Source organism: Theropithecus gelada, chromosome 13, assembly GCF_003255815.1.
Source record: "Theropithecus gelada isolate Dixy chromosome 13, Tgel_1.0, whole genome shotgun sequence".
Taxonomy (NCBI): Eukaryota; Metazoa; Chordata; class Mammalia; order Primates; family Cercopithecidae; genus Theropithecus; species Theropithecus gelada.
In genome coordinates this window covers 45,286,378-45,312,378 of record NC_037681.1, presented here as the reverse complement: position 1 = coordinate 45,312,378, position 26,001 = coordinate 45,286,378, and the positions used below count along the sequence as shown (strand labels likewise).

Genomic DNA, 26,001 nt, shown 5'->3' with positions numbered 1-26,001 from the left:
TACAAAAAAAAAAACTAGCCGGGCGAAGTGGTGGGCGCCTGTAGTCCCAGCTACTCGGGAGGCTGAGGCAGGAGAATGGCGTAAACCCAGGAGACGGAGCTTGCAGTGAGCTGAGATCCGGCCACCACACTCCAGCCTGGGAGACCAAGCGAGACTCCCTCTCAAAACAAAAAAAAAGAAGAAAAAAAAATACATTAAAAAGATGTAGGATTTTTCTTAATACATAAAAAAAGTATGAGCAAATGAGAGCATGTAGCTGCTGTATGCTGGGGACTACTACGTACTTCGTGTGCATTATCTCCTACAATCCTTATCACCACCTCATGCCTACAACATATGCCAACATTAAGTGTATCGGGCTGGCTCCAGAATCCATGCTCGCACCATACCTCCCAGGTCCATACTATGGAAAGAACAGCTAACTTGTGCTCATTTTTATTTTTTTTATATTCAAAGAGTGGGGGAAAAAAACAACTTTCTTGCTCTTTCAATTCCAAACTAATTTAATACATACAGTAGAAAATGTAGCTATATATAATAAAATGTCAAAAGCATCAATATGGGCTGGAGACTGTGGCTCATGCCTGTAATCCCAGCACTTTGGGAGGCCAAGGCTGGTGGGTCACCTGAGGTCAGGAGTTCGAGACCAGCCTGGCCAACATGGTGAAACCCCATGTCTACTAAAAATACAAAAATTAGCTGGGCATGGTGGTGGGCACCTGTAATCCCAGCTACTCAGGTGGCTGAGGCAGGAGAATCGCTTGAACCTGGGAGGCGGAGGTTTCAGCGAGCAGAGATTATGCCACTGGACTCTAGCCTGGGCAGAAAGAGTGAAACTGTCTCAAAACAAAAACAAAACAAAAAAAAACCATCAATATGAAAAAAATAGTAATCAATTTTAATCTCTGGCATGTTTTACTGCTTAGTCGCAATAGCACCACACTTAATCAGTTGTTAAACAGCTGAAGATTTGACATTTTACAATTATTCTTCCACAATACCAGTTACCCTATTACAGGGCCAAAGGTGAACTGCCGAAGAAATCAGATGTTTAGCAGTTTGATTTATTAAATCATACTGAGAAGTTAGCATGTGGATTCTTTTACGCTTTAAAACTATCCAAATTCTAACCAGGACTTATATTTCATATTTGTAAATAATTTTAGAAGCTTCAGTGAATTAAGTTATATTATTTGATTATCAAAACAATCCAGAATAAACGTCTTTTAAAAACTTAGTGTTTAAAAAATACATTTTAAAATTAAAATGTCGAAAATCTGACTTTACTATGAAATGTTGAGCCTCTGTTCATTGCCTTCCCGTAATGCACTTCCCTTAAGATGTTTAAAGTTAGGTGAGAAAAGAAGCAATACTTTGTAATATACAGGGAAATTGGCAGCCATTCTTTTTCAGGGCACTATAATCATTGTCAAGTTCTATTTATCTTCTGTAACTGAAGATATTGACTGAAAAAATAAATTACCATTCCTCTCAGACTGACTTTTATTCAAGCAGCTGCTTTTCTCATCTGCTGGAATGTAGCAGAAAAGTGGTTATCTTAGGACTCTTTATTCTTCCACTGTTTTTTTTTTTTTTTTTTTTTTTTTTTTTGAGACGGAGTCTTGCTCTGTGCCCCAGGCTGGAGTGCAGTGGCGCGATCTCGGCTCACTGCAAGCTCCGCCCCCCGGGTTCACGCCATTCTCCTGCCTCAGCCTCCCGAGTAGCGGGGACTACAGGCGCCCGCCACCACGCCCGGCTAATTTTTTTTTGTATTTTTTTTAGTAGAGACGAGGTTTCACGGTGTTAGCCAGGATGGTCTCGATCTCCTGACCTTGTGATCCGCCCGCCTCGGTCTCCCAAAGTGCTGGGATTACAGGCTTGAGCCACCGCGCCCAGCCTCTTCCACTGTTACATTGTCAGCTAAAGGGAAGGGGAGAGCAGACCTCGAGGTCACGTTCGAAGTGAACCGCTGGGAGCTGAGGAAACTAACGTCCACAGCTCCAGCATGGCTTAGCGTTAACACCTGCAGCAGGCCGAGCCTTTCTCACACAGAGGAGTCAACAAATCCATCAGATCTCTGTAATAGGAGGGCCAAGACTAAACATTCTTGCCTTGACTCCAAATAGACAATTCCATTTAAAATGAAAAGCGATAGGAACCAGATTCAGAATCGCTTCCCGCCTTGCCCAAGGCCGTCTTCCAGAACCAGGGTTCCGACCTCCCCACTTTCCTGACTCTGGGGTCCGCCTCTCCAAGATCTCGAGCAAGGGGAACATAATATTGGAGGGGGAAGAGGAGCAGCAGACCGGCCCATGGAACCGAAGAAAAATCCAGGAAAAAACAAAACAAAACAAAACAAAAAACAAAACACTCCCCAAAGGACCAGATACTACCAGACCTGCCCTGAAGAGCCAATACATTTCCACCACTCGGCTGCGAAAGCAACAAACGCCTCCCGTCCGGGCGTCCCTGAAAACAAGGCCGCGCTCACCTCGTAGGGCAAACCCAGCCGCCCCCCAACACCTCCTTCCAGTCAGGGGAAGCAGCCCCAGAGACCCGGTAACCCCGGCCGCGTATCCAGGGCCTGCAGATGACGTCAGCAGCCCCGCGCTAGCATCGCGAGACTCCGCCTCCCTCTCCCTGCTCCCCGCGCTCCCAACCGCCCGCGCCTGCTGCCAGGCAGCGGCTGGGATGGCGAGCAGCGGAGGCGAGGCGGTGACGAGAGCAGCGGGTCCGCCATTGGACAAGGAGGCCTGAGGGACGGGCCAGCGGTGCACAAGGAGAGACCGAGGCGGGTGGCCCCGAGAGAGCCAAGGCCATGGAGGCCAACATGTCGAAGCGGAAGGATCCCGGCAGGTCTCTCCGCATCAAAGTCATCTCCATGGGCAACGCCGAAGTGGGGAAAGTGAGTACTGCGCGCCGGGAGGGGCGGGCCCCAGCGTGGCGGGGCGACGTGCCCATTGGCTGGAAGGGCGGCCACTCAACGGCCTGGGGCCCGGCCTCCTCTCCGCCCCCGAGCAGGCCCGGGTCTCCGCCGAGGGGTGCGGCTCCGCGAGCGAAGCTCCCCGACCTTTTTGACCTTTGCGTTGCCCCCTCGTCCTCCGACGTCACTCTCCCGGAGATGCAGTCTGGGGTGGCCTCTAGGCCTTGAATATGTCCCCCAAAGAGTAAGGAGGCCTGGGTTCCCATGCGGGGCCGTCGGCCTAGATGCCTTGCCCGCGTTCTAGGGGGCTGTCCGGGACCGGGAAGTGGAGGATGAAAGTTGAGTTCCCCCAGCCGGGCCTGGGAGTTGGCGGAACGTCATGGGGTGCGTGTGAGAATTTGGGGTTCGCGAAATGGTGCCTGGCAGCCCAGATTCTGCATTCCCGTCACGAGAGAGCGTAACTGACGTTGATGTGTTTCACAGGGCAGGTGCCAGGGATGGCCGGGGTCCGGCGCTGTTTTGTTTTGCGTTGTGTTTTATTTCTGGTGGTGTTCCCATATCTATTAGTTCCACCGCCCTTCTCTGCCCCATCTATGGTTCACCAGCTATAAACTCTCCTTTAGTATGCGGGAAGGTAAGGCCAGAGGTAACCTGAGGCCTTTTCCCTGACGAATTCCAAGACGGCCTTCTCTTCACCCAAATTATTTCCTTCTGGGCAAGTGGAAGCTGTTGGTTAAGAACTTCCCAACGACATCAAATCAATGACCGAGAAAAGATTAGAACCTAAGTCTTCACATTCCCACTGCGGTGCTCTTTCCATCGTTGTCAAAATCAACTCCGAAAGAGCTGTTAAGGCAGTGCTTAGGCCAGCGCCTGGCACCCAGGAGATGTTCAGTAAATGTTTACTTAGTGTTTTTTATTTCTACGTAGCATGATCCTGTACTGCCTATGTGTGTATGTGCTAGCATAGTATTCACTGAAAGTCAACATTTTTTTGAACGTCAGCTGTGTACGTGCGAGGTTTTTTGTTTGTTTTTTTAAGCCTCTAGGGACTGGGCACGGTAGCTCAGGCCTGTAATCCCAGCACTTTGGGAGGCCAAGGCGGGCGGATCACTTGAGGTCAGCAGTTCAAGACCAGCATGACCAACAAGGTGAAACCCCCGTCTCTACTAAAAATGCAAAATTAGCCAGGCATGGTGGTACACGCCTTTAATCCCAGCTACTTGGGAGGCTGACGCAGGAGAATCGCTTAAACCGGGGAGACAGAGGGTGCAGTGGGCCGAGATCGCACCTTTGCACTCCAGCCTGGGCGGCAGTTAAGACTCTGTCTCAAAAAAAAAAAAAAGTTATTTATTGTGTCTAATGATGCAACATTAGAAGCAGCTCAGAATGCCTGGTGTCACCACATCTATTTAACATTTTTCTAGTTTTATTAGCCAGTGCAATTAGACAAGAGTAAGAAAATACAAAAATATTAGAAAAGAGAAGGTAAAATTAACATTATTTGCTAATAATGCGATTGTTTACCTGGAAACCTAGAGAGAATTAACTGAAAAACTATTAGAAACATGAAAATTCAATAAAGCAAAGTTAATACCCACAAATTAATAACTTTATTGTGTCCAAATTATATTCAGAATTATATTGGAATTACACATTCCAAATGTGTAATTGAAAAACAATTTTAATTTACAGTTACAACAAAAACAAAGTGCCTAGGTTTAAACTTAACATGAAATAGGCAGCACCTATATGAAGACAAGTTTCAAACTCTATGAAGAGACATAAATTACTTAGGCAAATGGAAACATATACTTTTTCCTTAGATAGGATTATGCAATATTGTATAGATGTGAATTACTCAACCTACAAATGAAATTCAATTCCAGTGAAAACATCAATAAGGGTTTTTTTTTTTTTTTTTTTCCAGAACATAATACAAGACTACTAAAGTCTTTTTGAAAAATTAATGTGAAAACAACAAAGAAAATTTTTTGGGAAAAAAAGGGAAATGAGAGAAGACTAACTGTTATCAGCCTTGTTAAAATATTTTTCAGGCCGGGCACAGTGGCTAACGCCTGTAATTCTAGCACTTTGGGAGGCCAAGGCAGGTGGATTGCCTGAGCTCAGGAGTTTGAGACCAGCCTGGGCAACACGGTGAAACCCCATCTCCACTAAAATACAAAAAATTAGTCAGGCATGGTGGCACGTGCCTGTAGTCCCAGCTACTTGGGAGGCTGAGGCAGGAGAATTGCTTGAACCTGGGAGGCAGAGGTTGCAGTGAGCTGAGATCTTGCCACTGCACTCCAGCTTGGGGACAGAGCGAGACTGTCTCTAAAAAGAAAAAAATTTTTTTATTCACAGTGATGATGGTTTTTCAACGTTCACAATTTCCACCAGAAAGGTTTTCCTTAGTGTTGGGTAAACCTTCCTTGGATGTCTGTGAGAACTTTTTGCATGCATTCCCATATTGGTTTCTGTGATGTATAAAAGTAGACTCCCATGTTACAAATAGGAAACTATGCTGTGATACCTTAGTCTTGACATCATCACATTCACATGTTTGGTGTTGGAAGTTAAAACATGATTCCCTTTTCAAGTGTGGTTCTTGAGAGACTCAAGTACATTTTGTGACAGGCAGTAGCATCTTAAGAATTCTTAAGTCCAAGAAGGGACTTGCTCCTGATCTCCCTGAAGATCTCTACCATTTAATTAAGAAGTAGTTGTTGTTCGAAAGCATCTTGAACAGAAAGAATATAAGGATGCTAAATTCCGTCTGATCCTGGTAGACAGCCGGAGTCACCCTTTGGCTCAATATTGTAAGACCAAGTGAGTCCTCCCTCCCAATTGGAAATGAGTGATCTGCAGCCTCTGTCCTGGTCATATAAATTTGTCTATGTACTCAAGCAATGAAATGATTGTTTTATTTTAAAAAAATTTTTTTTTCAAGCTACCAAACTTTTCCCATTGGTATTGGGAAGGAAAATGGAGACATCAGTGGAACAGAGTAGAGTCCAGTAATAAACACAAATACATAAGGAAATTCAATTTACAACAAATGTAGTAAAAGTATGGGAAAATAGAGACCATTTAGTAAATATTGCTGGAACAACTATGTACTATTTGAGAGTAGGTTCGATTCCTATTACATTCCTTTCTCAAAAATAAATTCTAGGCTGGGCACGGTGGCTCATGCCTGTAATTCCAACACTTTGGGAGGCTGAGGCAGGCAGATCACGAGGTCGGGAGATCGAGACCATCCTGGCCAACATGGTGAAACCCCATCTCTCCTAAAAATATATATATAAATAAATTCTAGATGGATAAAAGTTTTAAGTGTAACTTTTTAAAGAACTTATTATTTTGCCTTAGTGGTAAAAGTAACACATACTCATTTTAAAGCAGTTGGAAAATATAGGATGATATACAGGTAAAGCATTTTAAAGTTAAAAATTAAGGAATGCCTTAGTAATTAATCATTGGCTCAAACAGCAAATCAAAACAAATGACAAAGTAACTAGCTAGCAATGAAAAGGAGGGAATATTTGTGTATCACAGACTATTGTGCAACCATAAAAAAGTGAGTAGAGCTATTTTAAAGTTAACTTGGGAACCATAATTTGTTATTGCTAAGAGAGAAAAGCAAACTCTAGAAGTATGTGCAATACTCTATGAAGTGAGTACTTTTTACTGCAAGTAGGACAAACCCAATTCAATTGATTTAACAGGAAATTTTTTTTTTTCTCTTTTTGAGACAGCGTCTCCCTCTGCCACCCAGGCTGGAGTGCAGTGGCACCATCGTGGTTCACTGCAGCCTCTCCTCCTAGGCTCAAAAAAAAAAAAAAAAAGGAACTAATCTAATAGATATTTGGAGATGTGGATCTCGTCTTGGCAGTGAGGTCAAAGCTAGACAGGTATCATTGAAAGCGTAAGAATAGAAGACATCTTCAAAAGAAAAGAGCACAGGATTGAGAACTCAACTGAAAACATATGCGTATTTAGTAATAAGGGAAGAATTTAAAAATAATTTTTCTTAAAATCTTTTAACACTTGTTTCAGTTATCTTATAGTTTTGTCTTTTTTTTTTTTTTTTTTTTTTTAAGGACAGAGTTCACTCTTACCGCCCAGGCTGGAGTGCAATGGCAGCAATCTCAGCTCACTGCAACCTCCGCCTCCCAGGTTTACACAATTCTTCTGCCTCAGCCTCCCGAGTAGCTGGGATTACAGGTGCCTGCCACCATGCCTGGCAAATTTTTATATCTTTGTAGAGAGGGGTTTTGCCATGTTGGCCAGGCTAATCTTGAACTCGTGACCTCAGGTGATCCGCCCTTCTCAGCCTCTGAAAGTGCTGAGATTACAGGTGTGAGCCACCACGGCACACCACTTTTGTCTTTTGAAAATGCTTTTTCATGGTGATGAATGGAGGAACCATAATGAAGAAATATACTTATTATGTATGTGTTCTCACTGTATATTTACTAAATGCCTGTATTTTTTACCTTTTTAGAGCTGTATTATAAAGCGATACTGTGAGAAAAGATTCGTGTCTAAATACCTGGCAACAATTGGAATTGACTATGGAGTTACAAAGTAAGTATATTGTTCCCCTGGGTTTATAAGTTACACAGAAGTTCAGAACTTTCCAAAATGATCTATATTTGCATCAGTGCACTTGTGTAGGTAATCTTGAAATGGAGACTTTGAAGATAAGTTGAGAAAGATGGGAATAGGAGACCTTTAAAGGTATCTAGTGATCATATCATTCATTCAGCCCATGTATTGGTATTGAGCGCATCCAGTTCACCAGGCCTCATGTTAGGTGTAGGCTACAATGATGAAGATGTCAACACGAAGCCTAAATGGCAGGTGTAGCTTTCCAGGAAACATGTTTTTATATTAGCAGTTCCTTCTAGCAGGTGTGTTTTTAGAGCATTTTGAAATATTCTCTCTAAAAAGTCTATAAATATTGTGTGAAACATTTTCTACCAGAGAACTTTTTTTAATTGGTTTATGATCTTCATAGCTATTAGAATCCAGCAAAAATGGGCCAGACACGGTGGCTCACACCTGTAATCCCAGCACTTTGGGAGGCCGAGGTGGGCGGATCACGAGGTCAGGAGTTCAAGACCAGCCTGACCAACATAGTGAACCCCTGTCTCTAAGAAAAATACAAAAATTAGCCAGGTGTGGTAGCACACATCTGTAGTCCCAGCTACTCAAGAGGCTGAGGCAGGAGAATCACTTGAACCTGGGAGGCAGAGGTTGCAGTGAGCTGAGACCGTGCCATTGCACTGCAGCCTGGGCAACAGTGAGACTCCATCCCAAAAAAAGAAAAAAAAAAATGAACAGGTAAAAGTAAAGTTGGGTCTAATTGGGGATTTATCTGGCGATGAGTCAGGAGGGGGTTGAGCTTGAAGAGTTGGATGTAATTAGCAGGAAATAGCCATACAGTAGAATTGGAGTAGGTAGCATACTCCCTAAACATGAAATTTCAGGTGTTCACTGTCTTGGCCCCATTCTGGCCTTCCCCCTTTTCTCTGTTCCGTTACACACTTTACTTTCCATCCACACTGAACTGCTACCCTCAGACTTTCTACCTCTGCATCATTATGCAGCCTGTCCACTTGGAACACCTCTGCCAATTTCTCTGAGATATAAACATTCTCCTGTTCCCGTAAGGTCTTCTAAACATGCCCTTTATTGGTCAGGACTCTTTTTGGTTGCAAATGACAGAAATCCTAAAATTCTCTATGCTATTTATGGTACTTACCAAAAATTGCCTTGTATTGTTATTATTTGTATATGTGTAATGTCTCCTTCTAGATTATAAACTCCCTGAAAATGTATTAGTATAAATTTTCTCCAAGTGCCTGGCATAGTGCTTATACCTAATAGGTACTCAACAAATACTTATTGTTAGGTAAGATAGATACATCTAAAGAAGAAGATTGCCAGATTAGACTATGAGGGCAATTTTTAAGAAGGTAGACTAAAGTCGTGACATATAGCTAGCAGAATGTCAATTAGGTGAAGAGTGGAATCAAGTTCAGATGTATTCTTCATGGCTATTTAAAGTGGCCCCAGTAAATGGTAAAGTAAAACTCAAGAGTTCTATGTAATGCTCTCATAGCACTGTTTTCAACTGACAGCAGCAGAGGGTATTTCTGCAAATTTTCTTTAAAGAATGAAAATTGTAGCTCTTGGCAGTGAAATGTACGAAGCTCTTCATTTGAAATTCACATTTCTGGCTTGGCACAGTGGCTCACGCCTGTAATCCCAGCACTTTGGGAAGCCAAGGTGGGCGGATCACCTGAGACCAGGAGTTTGAGACCAGCCTGGCCAACATGGTGAAACCTCGTCTCTACTAAAAATACAAAAATTAGCCAGATGTGGTAGCAGGTGCCTATAATCCCAACTACTTGGGAGGCTGAGGTGGGAAAATCACTTGAACCTGGGAGGCGGTGGTTGCAGTAAGCCAAGATTATGCCACTGCACTCCAACCTGGGCAGCAGAATGAGACTCCTTCTCAAAACTAAATAAAAATAAAAATGAAATTCACATTCTTTCTTTTTTTCTCCCCTGAGACAGAGTTTCGCTCTTGTCACCCAGGCTGGAGTGCAGTGGTGCAATCTCAGCTCGCTGCAACCTCAGCTCGCTGCAACCTCCACCTCCCGGGTTTAAGCGATTCTTCTGTCTCAGCCTCCCGAGTTGCTGGGATTACAGGCACGTGCCACCACACCCAGCTAATTTTTGTATTCTTAGTAGAGACAGGGTTTCACCATGTTGGCCAGGCTGGTCTCAAACTCCTGACCTCGTGATCCGTCCACCTCAGCCTCCCAAAGTGCTGGGTTTACAGGCATGAGCCACCGCATCCAGCCTGAAATTCACCTTTCTTTCTAGTTTTCTTTTCCTCTTTCCTACTTCAAAGCATAGGATTTCATCAGTGATGTAGTAGGACATCCTGTTTAGGATAGTTCTGTTCTGAATTCATATAAGTAGCTAGTTTATTTATCTAAGATGTGAGAATTACCATATTATGCCATAGGACCGTGGTATATTCAACAGACTATTTTGTTTCTGGCAGAAATTTTTTTGGAAGAGATGTTTGTCCCATGATGAGTCAGGAGAATATAATTGACAGAAACCTATTTCAAACCAACTTAAGCAAAATAAAAGAAAAAGGATATTAATCAGTTCACATAATCTAGCAACAAGGATGCAGCTGGGCCTCAGAGATGGCTGGAATCAGGGAGGGAATATAGACAGGTCATTTCACTACATCTCTCTCCCTCTCTACCTATTGGCCTGGAATAACTTTTTTTTTTTTTTTTTTCGAGATGGAGTCTGGCTCTGTCGCCCAGGCTGGAGTGCAGTGGCCGGTTCTCAGCTCACTGCAAGCTCCGCCTCCCGGGTTCACAACATTCTCCTGCCTCAGCCTCCCGAGTAGCTGGGACTACAGGCGCCGCCACCTCGCCCGGCTAGTTTTTTGTATTTTTTAGTAGAGACGGGGTTTCACCGTGTTAGCCAGGATGGTCTCGATCTCCTGAGACCTCGTGATCCGCCCGTGTCAGCCTCCCAAAGTGCTGGGATTACAGGCTTGAGCCACTGCGCCCGGCCTGGAATAACTTTTAAACATTCATCCTTGTGTTTTTCTTTAGTGTTTGAATTATTTCTAATGTTCCTTTATCATTTTCCACTGGTGATTTTTCGTGGAAAAAAAAAAGACTGGAAGCAAATATGCTATGATGTTAACAGTAGTTAATTCTAATATGAATAGTTACTGTTTCCCCTTTGGTTTTATTCTTTATTTCCAAATATCTGAAAACAAATTCACTATTGCTCTTGCTCAAATAAAGATCACAAGAAAATTAAACAGACATGATTCATATACATCTTTGTTATTCTACTGTGTGATAACCAAATATAACCAGTGGTAATTAAGATGTCTCTTACTAAGTGAAATAAAAGTTTTCATTTTCCTTCATCTTGCTCCTACTTATCCCAAATCAATTTTTCTTAATACCATAGTAATAGCTACCCTTTGTTGGTTGGGAGTGGTGGACCAAAGTTTCTAGAGGTGAAGGTGAAAGTGAAGTAATTGAGAATGCCTACTGCATGTGGGTTCAGTGTTCTTGGGATAAGAAAGCAGGATGGGCCGGGCACGGTGGCTCAAGCCTGTAATCCCAGCACTTTGGGAGGCCGAGACGGGCAGATCACGAGGTCAGGAGATCGAGACCATCCTGGCTAACACGGTGAAACCCCGTCTCTACTAAAAAAATACAAAAAACTAGCCGGGTGTGGTGGCGGGCGCCTGTAGTCCCAGCTACTCAGGAGTCTGAGACAGGAGAATGGCATAAACCCGGGAGGCAGAGCTTGCAGTGAGCTGAGATCTGGCCACTGCACTCCAGCCTGGGCAACAGAGCGAGACTCTGTCTCAAAAAAAAAAAAGAAAGCAGGGTCTTCTGTCAGGTTGCTGACTGCTGTTGTAAAGATGATCTGGAATGAAGAAGAGGCACTAAGAAAGCTTCATAAATTGCATACACATACCCTTTTGAAATTTATAAATGATACTAAGGTAAATGGAGAAACCATGACTTTCTTTGGGATTGTTTCCATTTGAACATTTCAGGGTACACGTCAGAGACAGAGAAATCAAAGTTAACATCTTTGATATGGCTGGACATCCCTTCTTCTATGAGGTAAGAAGGCCTTTTTGACAAAAGCTATATCCAGTATTGGTGGTGGTTTGGGGAGAGATCCCGAATTATATGAAACAACCAATATTGATATCATGTGTAAAATTGCATAATTTTAGCTTGATCGTGGCTTGCCTTCAGAGCCTTAAGTTAATAGACACCTGTTGATCTTTTAGGTTATCCCGTTAAATAGTGGTAGGAAATTTCATTGCCAATATTTCAAACATTTCAATAAGACATTTTGACTTTCAGAGGACTTTTGCTTTTTACCTCATACTTTAGCCTAAAATGTGGGAAAAAAAAATTACATTTAGGCTTGGACTTAAGAATTCAGTGATGTGACTTCTTTGACAACAGAGTACTGGAGTGATCGTTCCTATTCATGCCTAGTCATCTGCATTCTTTCCAGAGAAGAAACTAAAGCAACCACTTGGTTTATTTTCATCTGCTTGCCAGCTCTAAGTAATCCCCACATGAATCTCATGACCATTCTCTTTTGTTTTACCTTCCTTGGGCTTTGTCATTTTTCCTAAGGAGGTTTTTTGCTCTTTTCTAGTTTGGCTGTTTCACTTCTGCCCTTATCTTCATCATTTCCTTCTCTCTGCTTGCTTTAAGCTTATTTTGCTCTTTTTGTTTTAGATTCTTGAGGTGGGATCTTAGATTATTGATTTGAGACTTTTTCCTTTTTTAATAAATTCATTTAATGCTACATATTTCCCTCTCAGCACAGCTTTGTGTCCCACAAATTCTGAGATGTTGTATTTTCATTTTCATTCAGTTCAATGTATTTCTTTAATTTCCCTTGAGACTTTGTGTTTGACGCATGAGTTATTTAGAAGTGTGTTGTTCAGGCCGGGCACAGTAGCTCATGCCTGTAATCCCAGCACTTTGGGAGGCCAAGAAGGGTAGATTACCTGAGGTCAGGAATTCGAGACCAGCCTGGCCAACATGGCGAAACCCTGTCTCTATTAAAAATACAAAAATGAGCCGGGCGTGGTGGTGCATCCCTGTAATCCCAGCTTCTCCAGAGGCTGAGGCAGGAGAATCACTTGAACAGGCAGAGGTTACAGGGATCCAAAATCGCGCCACTTCACTCCAGCCTGGGTGAAAGAGTGAAACTCCATTTTGAAAAAGAAAGTGTGTTATTCAAAAACAAAAAAAACACAAAAAAATGCTGGGCGCAGTGGCTCACGCCTGTAATCCCAGCACTTTGGGAGGCCGAGGCGGGTGGATCACCTGAGGTCGGGAGTTCAAGACCAGCCTGACCAACATGGAGAAACCCCATCTCTACTGAAAATACAAAATTAGCTAGGCATGGTGGCACATGCCTGTAATCCCAGTTACTCGGGAGGCTGAGGCAGGAGAATTGCTTGAATCTGGGAGGCGGAGGTTGCGGTGAGCTGAGATCACACCATTGCACTCTAGCCTGGGCAAAAAGAGCGAAACTCCGTCTCAAAAAAAAAAAAAACAAAACACATACACACATACAAAAACAAAAGAAAAAAAGTGTGGTGTTTAGTTTCCAAGTGTTAGGAGATTTTCCTGTTATCCTTCTGTTACTGATTTCTAGTTTGATTCCATTGTGATCAGAGGCTGCCTCAGTGATGATGGCTGCTGACTGATCAGGGTGGTGGTTGATGTGGCAGTTTCTTAAAATAAGACAACAATAAAGTTTGCCACATTGATTGACTCTTCCTTTCATGAAAGATTTCTCTGTACCATGCAATGCTATTTGACAGCATTTTCACCCACATTAGAACTTCATTCAAAATTGGAGTCAATTCAGTTAAACTCTGCTGCTGCTTTATCAACTAAGTTTATGTAATATTCTAAATTCTTGGTTGTCATTTCAACAATGTTCATAGCATCTTCACTAGGAGTAGATTCTATCTCAAGAAACCACTTTCTTTGCTCATTGATATGTAGCAATTCCTTATTTATTTTTTACTGTGAGACTGCAGTAATTCAGTCACATCTTCAGGCCCTATTTCTAATTCTAGTTTTCTTCCTGTTTCCACCACATCTGCAGTTACTTCCTCCACTGATGTCTTGAACTCCTCCAAAGTTATCTGCAAGGGTTGGATTCAACTTCCAAACTCTTGTTAAGGTTGATACTTTGACCTCTCCCCTGAATCACAAATGTTCTTAATGGTATCTAGCATGGTGAATGCTTTCCAAAAGGTTTTCAATTTGCTTTGCCATGCAAATTGAATCACTATGGAAGCTATAGCCTTGCAAAATGTATTTCTTAAACAGTAAGACTTCAAAGTCAAAATTATTCCTTGATCCATGGATTGCAGAATGGATGTTGTGTTAGCAGGCATAATAAAAACAGCTTTAATCTCCTTGTACATCTCCATCAGAGCTCTCGGGTAACTAAGTGCATTGTGAATGAGCAGTAATATTTTGAAAGGAATCTTTTTTTCTGAGTAGTAGGTCTCAATAGTGGGCTTAAAATATTCAGTAAACTGTGCTTAAACAGATGTGCTGTCATCCAGACCTTGCTGTTCCATTTATAGAGCACGGGCAGAGCAGATTTAGTATAATTCTTAAGGGCCCTAGGATTTTCGTTATGGCAAATGAGCATCAGCTCATTTAGCCCCTGATAGCTCTGTTAGCCTGTAACAAGAGAGTCAGCCTGTCCTTTGAAGCTTTTGAAGCCAGGCATTGACTTTTCCTTTCTAGCCTTGAAAGTCTTAGATATCATCTTCTTCCATTAGATCTGTCTATTCCAAGGCTGTTTTGTCTACATTGAAAATCTATTGCTTAGATTAGCCACCTTCATCAATGATCTTAGCTAGATATTTTGAATAATTTGCAGCACTATATCAACATATGCTGCTTCATGTTGCCCTTTTATGTTGCAAAGATGGCTTTTTTCCTTAAACCTCACGAAGCAACCACTGCTAGCTTCCAACTTTTCCTCTGCAGCTTCCTCATCTCTCTCAGCCTTCATGGAAATGAAGAGAGTTACAGACTTGTTGTGCATTAGGTTTTGGCTTAAGAGAAGGTTGAGGCTGGTTTGGACTTCTATCCAGACCACTAACGCTTTCTCCATGTCAGCAATATGCTGTCTCACTTTCTTATCATTCATGTGTTTACAAGAGTAGCACTTTTAATTTGGTACAAAAGGCCCAGCTTTTGGCCAGTTTTCGAAATGCCTTCCTCACTAAGCTTAATCATTTCAAGATTTTGATTTAAAATGAGAGATATGTGACTCTTCCTTTTACTTAAACACGTAGGAGCCATTGTATTGTTATTAATTAACCTACTTTCAATATTGTTTTGTCTCATGGAATAGGAAGGCCCAAGGAGTGGAAGAGAGATGGGGCAACAGCCATTTGGTGGAACAGTCAGAATATATACAACATTTATTAAGTTTGCTGTCTTAAATGATCTTATATGTTCATGGTACCCCAAAACACTTAAAATAGTAACATATCACTGATCACAGATCATCATAACAGATATAATGATGAAGTTTGAAATATTTTAAGTGTTACCAAAATGTGACACACACATAAAATGAACACACACTGTGGAAAAATTGCACCGATAGACTTGCTTGACTTGGGGTTGCCACAAATCTTCACTTTGTAAAAAAACACAATATGTACATACCGTCCAATAAAGTGAGGTGTGCCTGTGTGCCTTACATAGGTGCAATAAAGTGAGGTGTGCCTGTCTCTGCTAGGCCCTGTGGGTGACACAAGGGTGGATACATGAAGATGCATGTCTTCACATTTCTTCTAGTGTAGGAGGGAAGACAGCTGGATATGCTACTAACTGTAAAACTGGGCAGGAAGTGATAGCACTATTAGGAGTACAAAACCATATGGTACTCCAGGGGACGTAGCGATTACATTCTGTTTTGCAGGAGTAGGGGGCTGGATGGTGAGGAATGGGACAGAGAAAGCTGCATGAGAGATACAGCATTATAGCCAGGGCTTGAACAATTAAAGATAAAGAGGTGTCTGTTTCCAGATTGAATTAGAAAGGCATGGGGCAGGTTTGGGGAATGAGAGATTACCCACTTTGAAGGTCGGGGATAGTGGGAGGATAAGACTCGGAAGGTTGGTGGAGGACTGATCAGAAACTTTTAACATTGTTTGAGAAAGTTGGAACTTTGGAGAATAGTTTAAGAAGGAAGAAGTTGAAGGGTTTCTTGTGTGCATATTGAATTTGAGATTCCAACAGGACATTCAGCTGGAAGAATCTGGTGCTAATTAGAAATGGAAGTCTGGAACCTCAGAGGAGAGGGCTCATCTTGGAGATTCTCACAGTTGAAACTGTACAAGTGGTTGATGTTGCTGATTTGGGAGGAAGGATTCAAAAAGACAGGAAGAGGGCACAGGACAGGATTTGGGGGATTTTGGTGGTAAGCTGGAATGGGAGCAATAGAGAGAAGAGGAGTTGGTGAAAGAGAATTTAAGAGCCTAGGGAATGTGATGTATGGGAGCCAAGGCAGCGAGAGTTTTAGGAAAGAAGAGAGAGCCCATTGTTACTACTGTAGAAGGGCCAAAGACCATGAGTACTGAGGAAGGGGACTGGTGGCTTAGTTCTTTCTTCAGTTCTTTCTGATTTTGTTGGTTTTAACTTTAGGGGATAGCTTCTTAGTTTTCTGTAAGCAAATAGGAGCACTTAATATCCTTGGTGCAGATACCTGCCTATGCCCAGAAACCCTACCTGATATGTATAACATGTTTTCATTTCTTATACTACATAGCCTGTGTGGGTCTGAGTACATTTGGGAATTCTGTGAAAAGAACGTATAATATATGGCCTCTGTCAGGGTTCTTTCTGGAACTTTGTCCCGGAAACCCTGTCTGTCAATGCTGCTCCTCACCCACTTAACCTCTCTCTGGCCCTAATGTTTGAGTATGCCCATACTTCATGCTGCTTCTTCCCGGATTTGGAATGAAGCTCAGAGAATGGATGCAAGGAAGGAAGGGGAGGGTGTTAAATAGACATTGTTTTTCAGGCACCATGCTAAGTACTTTGCCTGCATTATCTCATTTAACCTTCATAATAACCCTGTGAAGTAAGTAGTATTATCCCCATTTTACAGATGAGGAAACTGAGACGCAGAGAGGTTAAGTGACTTGCCCAAGATCACACAACTAGTAAGTAAGTGTGAACCCAGATCTGTCTGACTCCAGAGCCTGTGCTCTTTTCCATTGTATTACACTGAGGCTCTGAGTTTGGAGTTCTAAAGTTGGTGTGCAGACCCGAGAGTCAGGGAAGCTCTGTCTAGCACCCTGGGGGAAGCCAGCTTTGGGATATGATTTATAAATGGCTGTACCCATTGCTGACACTTGTGTCATTTTTGCCTTAAGTTCTTTTGAATTGCTCACTCACCCTCCTAATTCTTCCTAAGAAGAACTTTATATAATTGGTGTTCTTTTAAGGTCTACTAATAATTAAAGACTGATTTCCTCTAGGGAGTGGAACTGGAGGTGGGATGGGGTGGGGCAGGAGGCTATTGTTTTCCATTGTAGGTCCTTTCTATACTAATACATTTTTAGAATGACGTTACTTTGATTCTATAAAAAATCCTCTGAAGACCAGTAGAAACAGATGCAATAGCAAACACTAAGAATACACAAGAGAACACACTTTGCCAGGTTAATGACTATGAGATATATTCTTATAACATCACAAAAACTACGTTTTGTGTATCTGTCCTTTTATTTGAAGGTTCGAAATGAGTTTTACAAGGACACACAGGGTGTGATACTGGTCTATGATGTTGGGCAGAAAGACTCCTTTGACGCCCTTGATGCGTGGCTGGCAGAAATGAAGCAAGAGCTTGGACCTCATGGAAACATGGAAAATATTATATTTGTAGTTTGTGCCAACAAGGTAACCCCTCTGGAAATGGTGTGTTCAGGTTTCTAGGGGAAGAGTGGAGCTTTGAGTGTTGGGAAACAAAAAGAAAAGAAAAATTCCTTATTGTATAATATGGGAATCAATAACCTTTCAAAACATAACGTCCCTAAGACAAAAAGAAAACAGCACAGCAACCTAAAACCTGCTACATCAAGATTTGTATACTTTTTTTTTTTCTTGGTGCCATACTTGGGGAAGGATGTTTGTGACTGAGCGGGAGCAATGGGTCCTAATAATCACACTCTGACCCGACTGGAGTAGGGGCATTAATTAGGTGATGTGGACTATGGAAAGGTATGAAAAGCAGACTGTGGCCCTAAGGGTATGGCAGATATCATGAAACCAACTTTAACAGAACTGAGTAACAGCTGTTTTCCCAAGGGATCAGGTGGGACATTGCAGCAACAGGCACTCGTCCTATTGCCATAGAATATCAGTCTACATTCAATATTAGGTTTTGTTTGTGTCCCTTTGGTCCTGGTAATTTTACATACTAGTGCAGATGTTTACTAAGAATAGCTTTGCGTTAGTAAAGGATTGACAAAGACCCTCACTGGGTCCATTCTAGTAGGACAAGGTTGTAATCTTCTCTCTGCCCCCGGCCCCTTCTATTTCAGATTGATTGTACCAAACACCGCTGTGTAGATGAAAGTGAAGGACGTCTTTGGGCTGAAAGCAAAGGGTTCCTGTACTTTGAAACTTCAGCACAAACTGGAGAAGGCATTAATGAGATGTTCCAGGTAAGCTAGCATTTTGTCGTTTTAAGGTTTGTGTCAAGGCCACTGTGCCAATTTTTAGTTTAAATTATAGGAAGCAAAAAAGTAATAGGAATTTCTCATTAGAATAAGCTCTTTCTTTTCAAAGAATCTAGTGAGATAGAAATAGAGAAAGGGGGAGAGAAAGGAAGAGAGAATGAGAATGAGTGATCTGCCTGCTGTCTATTTTAGATGAGACTTAGCTGATCATCAGAATTACCTGAGGAAATTCTTCAAATTACATACTTCTGGGCTCCAGACCTACTGGAAGCTTATGTTGCAGTGGAGTCCAGGAAGCTATATTTTGAAAAAACTCTCCAGGTGATCCTGAAGATCATCAAGTTTAACAACAGTTATTATACACTGCTTAAGCAGGACAGAGATTTTCTTCAAAGCCACCTTTGGCTAATGGTATTACATTTATATGCATAATCAAATAGAAGCATTACTGTGGCAAAATTGCCTTGCCACAGCTCGTATAATCCTATATTGTAGCCCACAGGGGTACAGTTAGAGAATAGGAGACTCTCAGTATAGACTCCAGCCAGTCACACAAAAATAAGGCCTTGCCAATCAAGCAGGAAATAGAGGGAGATGCTCACATTGCAACCTGAATAGATGGCCACTTTAAAAAAACCTACTCATCTTGAGTAATTTTAAGGGAAATAGGCTATTTAAAACAGTAACTTATAAAGTCAGCCCTTAATTATAGATACATTTGGAGGTAAGTGGTAGCATGAATAATGTATTTTTCTTCTTATGAATATATCTGATATTTTGGGAATTTTTAGCATTTCAAATAATATAGTTACACTATAAAGAGTTGTTCTTAATTGTTGAGTGGGATTGTACTTAATCTTTTATGCTGAATTTCCATCTCACAAGATGTCACTCCTCCTACTAGAAGACAGATTTCTTCCTTGGCTGACAGGCTGAATTAAGCAAAAGTATTTTCTATTTCAAAATGAAATAAAGTTGATGCTGGTTTGCCATGCTTTCTATTCTTTTGAGTACATGGAGCAATGTGAGTTTGTGCCTATATGTGTATAATAATGATACCTAACCATTTGACTAGTACTTTACCATTCTAGAGAAGTTATACATTTCATCACATGGAGACTTATAACAACAATGTATGGCAGGTATTGTTATCATTTCATATATGAGAGCATCTAAGGGTAGTAAAGTGATTTGTCCAAGGGACATAATTGTTAGAAATGAAATGTTTTTCAGCAGTTTAAAGATGCTGGTCCATTCTCTTCTGGCTTCCATTGTGTTTCATGAGATGTTAGCACTCATTCTGACTCTTATTAATCTCTGTGCCTAATGTGCCCTTTTTTCTCCCTGGCTGCTTTCAAGAGTTTCTCTTTTCTTTGGTTTTCAGCAGTTAGAATATGATGTGCCAAGATGTGATTCTCTTCATTTTTATTCTATTTGGGATTTACTGAGTTTCTAAGATTGGTAGGTAGGTGTTTTTCATCAAATATGGGAAGTTTTTTGTTTTGTTTTTGTTTTACTATTATTTCTTCAGATTTTTTTTTTGGCCACATTCTGGCTCTCTTTACCTTCTTGGCCTCCAATTACATGTATATTAGACCATTTGATTTTGTCCCAGAGTCCCTGAGGCTATATTTATTTTTAATCTATTTTTTTCTGCATTTTTCAGATTGCATAGTCTCTGTTGATTTTATTTCACCACTGACAATCTACTGTTAAATTCACTGAGGGAAGTTTTCAGCTCTAGAATTTGCATTTGGTTCCCAGTATAGTTCTCAGTTTTCTATTAGATTGTCTGCTCACTCATTAAGAGTATATTTTCCTTTACTTCTTTGAATGTATTTTTCTTTACCTCTTTGAAATATTTATAATAGCTGTTTTACAGTCTTTGTCTGCGAAGTCCAACATTTGAACCATCTTGGGTTCAGTTTCTATTTACTACTTTTTTTTCCTGACTATGGATCACATTTTCATGTTTCTTTGTATGAATAGTGGTTTTTGATTGAACACCAGACATTGTGGATAACACATTGTAGAGACTTTAGATTATTTTATCTTCCTCAGAAGACTGTTGATTCTTGATTGAAGACTGTTTAGTGTTGATTTTTGATTCCGCAGGAGGCAGTTTAATTATTGGCAAATTACAATGAACTTGTGTTGACTTGGTTTTTTTTTTTTTTTTGCCTTAATAGCAAGGATTTGAAGAAAGCTCAAAGTGTTTCCCAAGCCCTTCTAATTTGGCAGGACTCAGCTTCCAAATTCTGTCTCTTTTGCAGATCTTGTCAGCTCTTGGTTTTAGGTTTTGTTAGGATGAGTCTATAATTTTTAGGGCACAGCCTTTCTGTGGTGCCTCAATAGGTGGTAGGGCAATTAATAAGGGGTTAAGGCAATATCTCCACTCTGACAAGGCTAAACCATACTGTTCCCAGGATAGCTCTTTCTGTAGCACCACTAGAACTCAGGATATTGGTTTTGTTCTCAACCCCATAGCAGCTGTTACCTGGTAAGCCTTGAGTGATCTCACCCTATGCATATTATAGCCCAGCCTTTGGCCACAGACTCATGAGAGACCCCCATATAGACTTGGTGCCCAGCTCTGCACAGCTCTCTTCTCTCCAATGGCCTGCTTTGCAGATTCTAGCCACCTCCTCAGCTCAATGAGACTTGTGTCTGCTCAGACTCCAGCTCTCTGTGACGTGGTCAGGAAATGGACTCCAAGTAGACAACCAGGTGATTGTGGGGCTTATCTCTCAGGGAATGGTCTTGTACTTGCTGTTGTCTACTACCAACAGTTTTTTTTCCAATTCAATAGTAGTTGATGGCAGGAGGTCTAGTCCAGTATTCATTACTCTGTCATAGCTGGAACTCAGACATGAAATTTCAACAGGCTTTGGTCTCAATCCTCGTATTCTGTAGCCCACACCATGGCTTGTCTTCTATAACCATGTGTGTGATGAATGAATCCTTATGCCTTCAGAAATCTATGAATACTCATATTTCAGGCTAACTCATAGGCTAGAAGACAATCTTACTGACACACAGCTAGCAAACATCCGTGAACTGTGATCCCTTTTATGTGACTTGTATCTTTTTAGCTACATCTTGGATAGAACTAATGGATAAATTAGTCTGTTTAAAAAAAAAAAAAAAGACTAACAAGAAGAGAATAATTACAGTATTCTATAAGTAAGTACTTAAAAGTAGTGCTTTCCTGTTGGTTCAATTTAATAAATATTTTCTTTATTTCCTATCTACTTAATAGACATTTTATGTCAGGAAGTAACTTGGTTTTATCTGGTTGATACTGTTAACAGAGAGAGCAATATTAAGATAGACTAAAGCCAAGCTAATACATCTTGTGTCTTGGTCTCTAGTGGTATTCCTTTGACACCCCTTTTCAGACGTCAAGGCTTCTTGTTAGGTTACCAGGTTGATTGGCTAATACTAGAGGTAAGAAAGAAGAGTCTGAAAGAAAGCTAAAAATTTTAGAAGATAACAAGAACTATAGAAGAATCCAAAAAAGAAGAGGAAAAGATTTTTAAAGAAATTAGAAGAGGAGATATGTCCATTTAAAAGTAGCTGTAGTGTGGTAAATGAGTATTGTTCAGTAATAATTACAGTGTGCACAGAACATGAAACAGGAGCAGAGTCAAAAAAGCTTTCACTTTAAAAAAAATCAGAAAAGTGTAGCCAGGTGCAGTGGTGCATGCCTGTAATCCCAGCTGCTCAGGAGGCTGAGACAGGATCACTTGAGCTCAGGAGTTTGAGACCAGCCTGACCAACATAGAGAGACCCTGTCTTAAAAAAAAGAAAACACAAAATTGTAAAAATGGGCAAAGAATATAAAGTTTACAGAAAAAGAAAAGGCCATAAGCATTTGGAAAGATACCCACTTTCACTTATAATTAAACAAATGCAAATCAAACTATATTACATATATATCAGATTAGCAAAAATTAAGATGTTTGATAATGGACAGTGTTAATGAGGGTATGGAGAAATAGGCACTCTCTCTCACACACACAGTGATGGAATGTAAACTGGTACAGCTTTTTTTGGACAACGGTTGTCAGACTCAAAAATTAAAATGTGCATATACTCCGGCTCAACAGTTCTGCTTTTAGGAATTTATCCTAAAGCAGTATCCCCACAAGCGTACAGAGATGTATACACAAACACTGTTTGTAGTAGCAAAAAAATTAGAAACAACTGACTTGTCCAAGAATGGAGAGTTGGTTACACAAATTATGGTACAGCCCACACCATACAATACTGAACAGTCATTTAAAAGAACAAAGAAAGTCTCTACATGTAGCTATAGAAAGATTCCAGGATGTATTATTATGTGGAAAAAAATGCAAGGTGCTAAGATGTGTTTAATCTGATCTCCTTTAGTACATGTTGAAAGATTATGGGTCTGTGTATATACTAGCATACTCATGGTAAATTTTTCTAGAAGGATGCTCAAAAAAAATTAACAATGGTTACCTCCAGGAGAGGAACTTGAGGAGTAGAGAGACACAGTTTTCATTTTACACTTTTCTTTACTATTTGAATTTTTCTAACAGTGTTCATCTATTACTTTTGTTTTGGTCGGTTGGTTGTTTTTTGAGACAGGGTCTGGCTCTGTCACCCAGGCTGGAGTACAGTGGCATGATCTGGGCTCACTGCAGCCTTCACTTCCTGGGTTTGAGCATCCTCCCACCTCACCATCCAAGTAGCTGGGACTACTGCTTGGGTGGTGCACCACCACACTTGGCCAATTTCTTTTTTTTTTTTTTTTTGGTGGAGACGGTGGTTTGCCGTGTTGCCCAGGCTGGTCTCAAACTCCTGAGCTCAAGCAGTCCGTGCGCCTCGGCCTCCCAAAATGCTGGGATTATAGGCGTGAGCCACCATGCCCAGCTCATCTGTTACTTTTTAACTTCAATTGTGGTTATCTGAAAGTAGGATTATCAGCCACTTTAATTTTATTCCTTATACTTTTTGCATATTAAAATATATGAATATATATATTTAAATAGTATAAAAGAAAAAAATCTTCCAAAGTATGTATTTGCTTTATACATGACTTCTAAGAGTTGCTGGAATATATTAAAAGTATTTTAAGTTGATGTTTAAAAGGAATTCCTATTTTCACAAAATCATTTCTACCCTGGGATGTGTTTTCTTCTTGCAGACCTTTTATGTATCCATAGTTGATTTATGTGAAAATGGCGGGAAACGCCCTACCACAAATAGCAGTGCTAGTTTCACCAAAGAACAAGCAGATGCCATTCGCAGAATTCGAAATAGTAAAGACAGTTGGGACATGCTGGGAGTCAAACCTGGGGCGTCAAGGTAAGCGCTCTGGGATTTCAGTGCTGACTTTTATCATAAAGAAAGACCCCATCACCAAAATTATAGGTGCAGTACATCTTCTTCCAATTGGCTGGAAATACGAAGATATATGAAAATATATCAGAATGACTCTGTTTCACTGAATTAGCTGAATACCAAAGAGATAAAATAGAGGGCACAGTTGCCCGGTAAGAAAATTGTGTCATGTATGTGCATAAACACTTCGTGAAATGGTATGCTCTGCTTTCATCTGTGTGGAACAAGAAGAGCCTTGAAGCTAATGTAACTTTAAAAAAAAACTAACAAGAGAATTATTCAATCATAGAATGTTAGATGAGGAAAGCATGTTGGCAATCAACTTGTACAAACATTTCGTTTTGTAGGTGGGAAAACTGGGATTCAGTGAGATTAAGCATGTTCAAGAATCTCAGGAGTTGGTGGTATAATTGGTTCTTACCCTGGAACACTATATGTTCAACTGTCTATCTCTAAAGCCCTGCACGTTCCTCATCTGTGTGTACGTTCCTCATCTGTGTGTGTATTTGTTTGTTTATTTTATTTTTTATTTATTTTTATTTTTGAAACAGAGTCTCACTCTGTCACCCCAGCTGGAGAGCAGTGGTGTGATCTCAGCTCACTGAAACCTCTGCCTCCCGGGTTCAAGCAATACTCCTGCCTCAGCCTCCTGAGTAGCTGGGATTACAGGCACACGCCACCACGCCCGGCTAATTTTTGAATGTTTAGTAGAGATGGGGTTTTGCCATGTTGGCCAGGCTGATCTTGAACTCCTGGCTTCGGGTGATCCAACCGCCTTGGCCTCCCAAAGTGCTGGGATTATAGGCGTGAGCCACCACTGCACCCAGCCCTCTGTGTGTGTATTTATGTTAATTATTTTATTTAAGTCAAAAGAGTTATTCAGGAAAAAAAAGTCAATCACTATTCTTTGTTGCCTGTACCAAAATTAAATTATTATTCATTATGGTTATGTAACTTTCAATGGTCTAATTCCACCGTTACTACACATATTGTAATTTGTGTGTCTTATTTTGCACCCAGACTCCCCCCACATACTTCACCCTTCCTACTTTGTCACCTTGATTCTCACAAAAGAAAAAAGTATGTCTTGAAATTGCCATGTCAGCACCCAAAGCACTACACATCTCTTCTCCATTCTGACCTCACAGCATATCTTCAGGTCCAGAAGGAAAGAGGAGAAGGGAAGGGGAAGACTGTTATTGAGCACACTCATTCACCAGGTGATATTGAGGATGCTCTAAAGCTGTCAGGGAATTCAGATGACCTCATGTGTAAGGCATAGAGTTTATCGGGATCTTTTTTTTTTAGTGCTATACTGTTTGGTTTATTGTAGATTTTTAGTGAGTTTTGAAATTGGAAAATGTGTCTTCCTATTTTCTTTTTCAAGATTGTTTGACTATTAAGGATCTATTGTAATTCCATATATATTTTAAGATCAGCTTCTCCATTTACAAAAAAAAAATAAATAAATAAGCCAGTAAGATTTCAGTAAGATTGCACTGAATCTGTATATCCGTATCTTTTAAATTTCTTTTTAGACCTCCATAGTCTCTTTCTGAATTCTTCTGTGTCATCTCCAAGGGATGCTGGCTCTAAACTTAAGAAACGATTACTTTTTCTACCTGTTAGTAGACTGAGAACAATATTCATTAAGAAAGAAGAAACTTTTGGTTCCTTGTGTATTCACTTTGGTTAATTGAAGTTTACCAGAACTTACAGGCCCCTATAGGTTTCATATCCTTAACCAATAGAAACATGTGCTTCTTACCTTTGTTCCACTGGGCCAGCAAACTAATTTTGTATGGCACTAAGTACATTTGGGAAAAAAACCTTAAAACATTTTTTTCTTAAGTTACAGAGAGTTTTGATATTTGTTGAGTGTTAACTGTGTTTACTGTTCTTGAACTTTAAGAAAATCTTTGTCTTCAACAGAATTGATGTATTGTTACATCTTGAGAGTTTCTCCTGCTACCTGCAAATCTTGAAAGGCACTCTTAGTGCAGAGGACCAGGTGTAACTACTGACCCCATTTGCACACCCTCTCTCGGGAGGCAGAGTGGCTGGAAGGGCCCTTCCCAGGACTCCCTCGTGGAGAAGAGGGAGGATGCTGTACCTTCCTCAAGGATATGGGGTCTTTGGGACAAATAAAAATTCTGACAATTCGAATTGCTTCAGAGAGGGAGAATGTCATTCTTGTTCGCGAATTATCAAAATTATACATGTAGAAAAACAACATGCAGGGCACCAGGAAGGCCCCCTGCCAGAGTAGCCTTCTGAAAGAACAAGGTTCTTGCTAAAACAAGAAAATTCAGGACCCCTCTAAGAGCAGAAAGCAGAAAAGGCCCTAGAATGTATGCCTAAGACTTGG

At 40.9% G+C, this 26,001-nt stretch overlaps 1 protein-coding gene across 3 annotated transcripts in view; it reads left to right on the top strand.

The window, feature by feature from the left end:
• Positions 1-2,630: 2,630 nt before the first annotated feature.
• Positions 2,631-26,001, top strand: part of DNAJC27 (DnaJ heat shock protein family (Hsp40) member C27) — a 28,753-nt gene continuing 5,382 nt past the window's right edge. Inside the window, exons 1-6 of one of the 3 annotated variants that reach the window (XM_025354901.1) lie at positions 2,631-2,905; positions 7,431-7,513; positions 11,553-11,622; positions 17,317-17,481; positions 18,126-18,248; positions 23,437-23,597. In XM_025354901.1, the coding sequence (XP_025210686.1) occupies positions 2,819-2,905; positions 7,431-7,513; positions 11,553-11,622; positions 17,317-17,481; positions 18,126-18,248; positions 23,437-23,597 (689 nt within the window). In that variant the 5' untranslated portion in view covers positions 2,631-2,818. Of the gene's footprint in view, positions 2,906-3,055; positions 3,168-7,430; positions 7,514-11,552; positions 11,623-17,316; positions 17,482-18,125; positions 18,249-23,436; positions 23,598-26,001 lie in introns of those variants that run through there. The other 2 variants (XM_025354902.1, XM_025354903.1) reach the window with 2 other exon arrangements.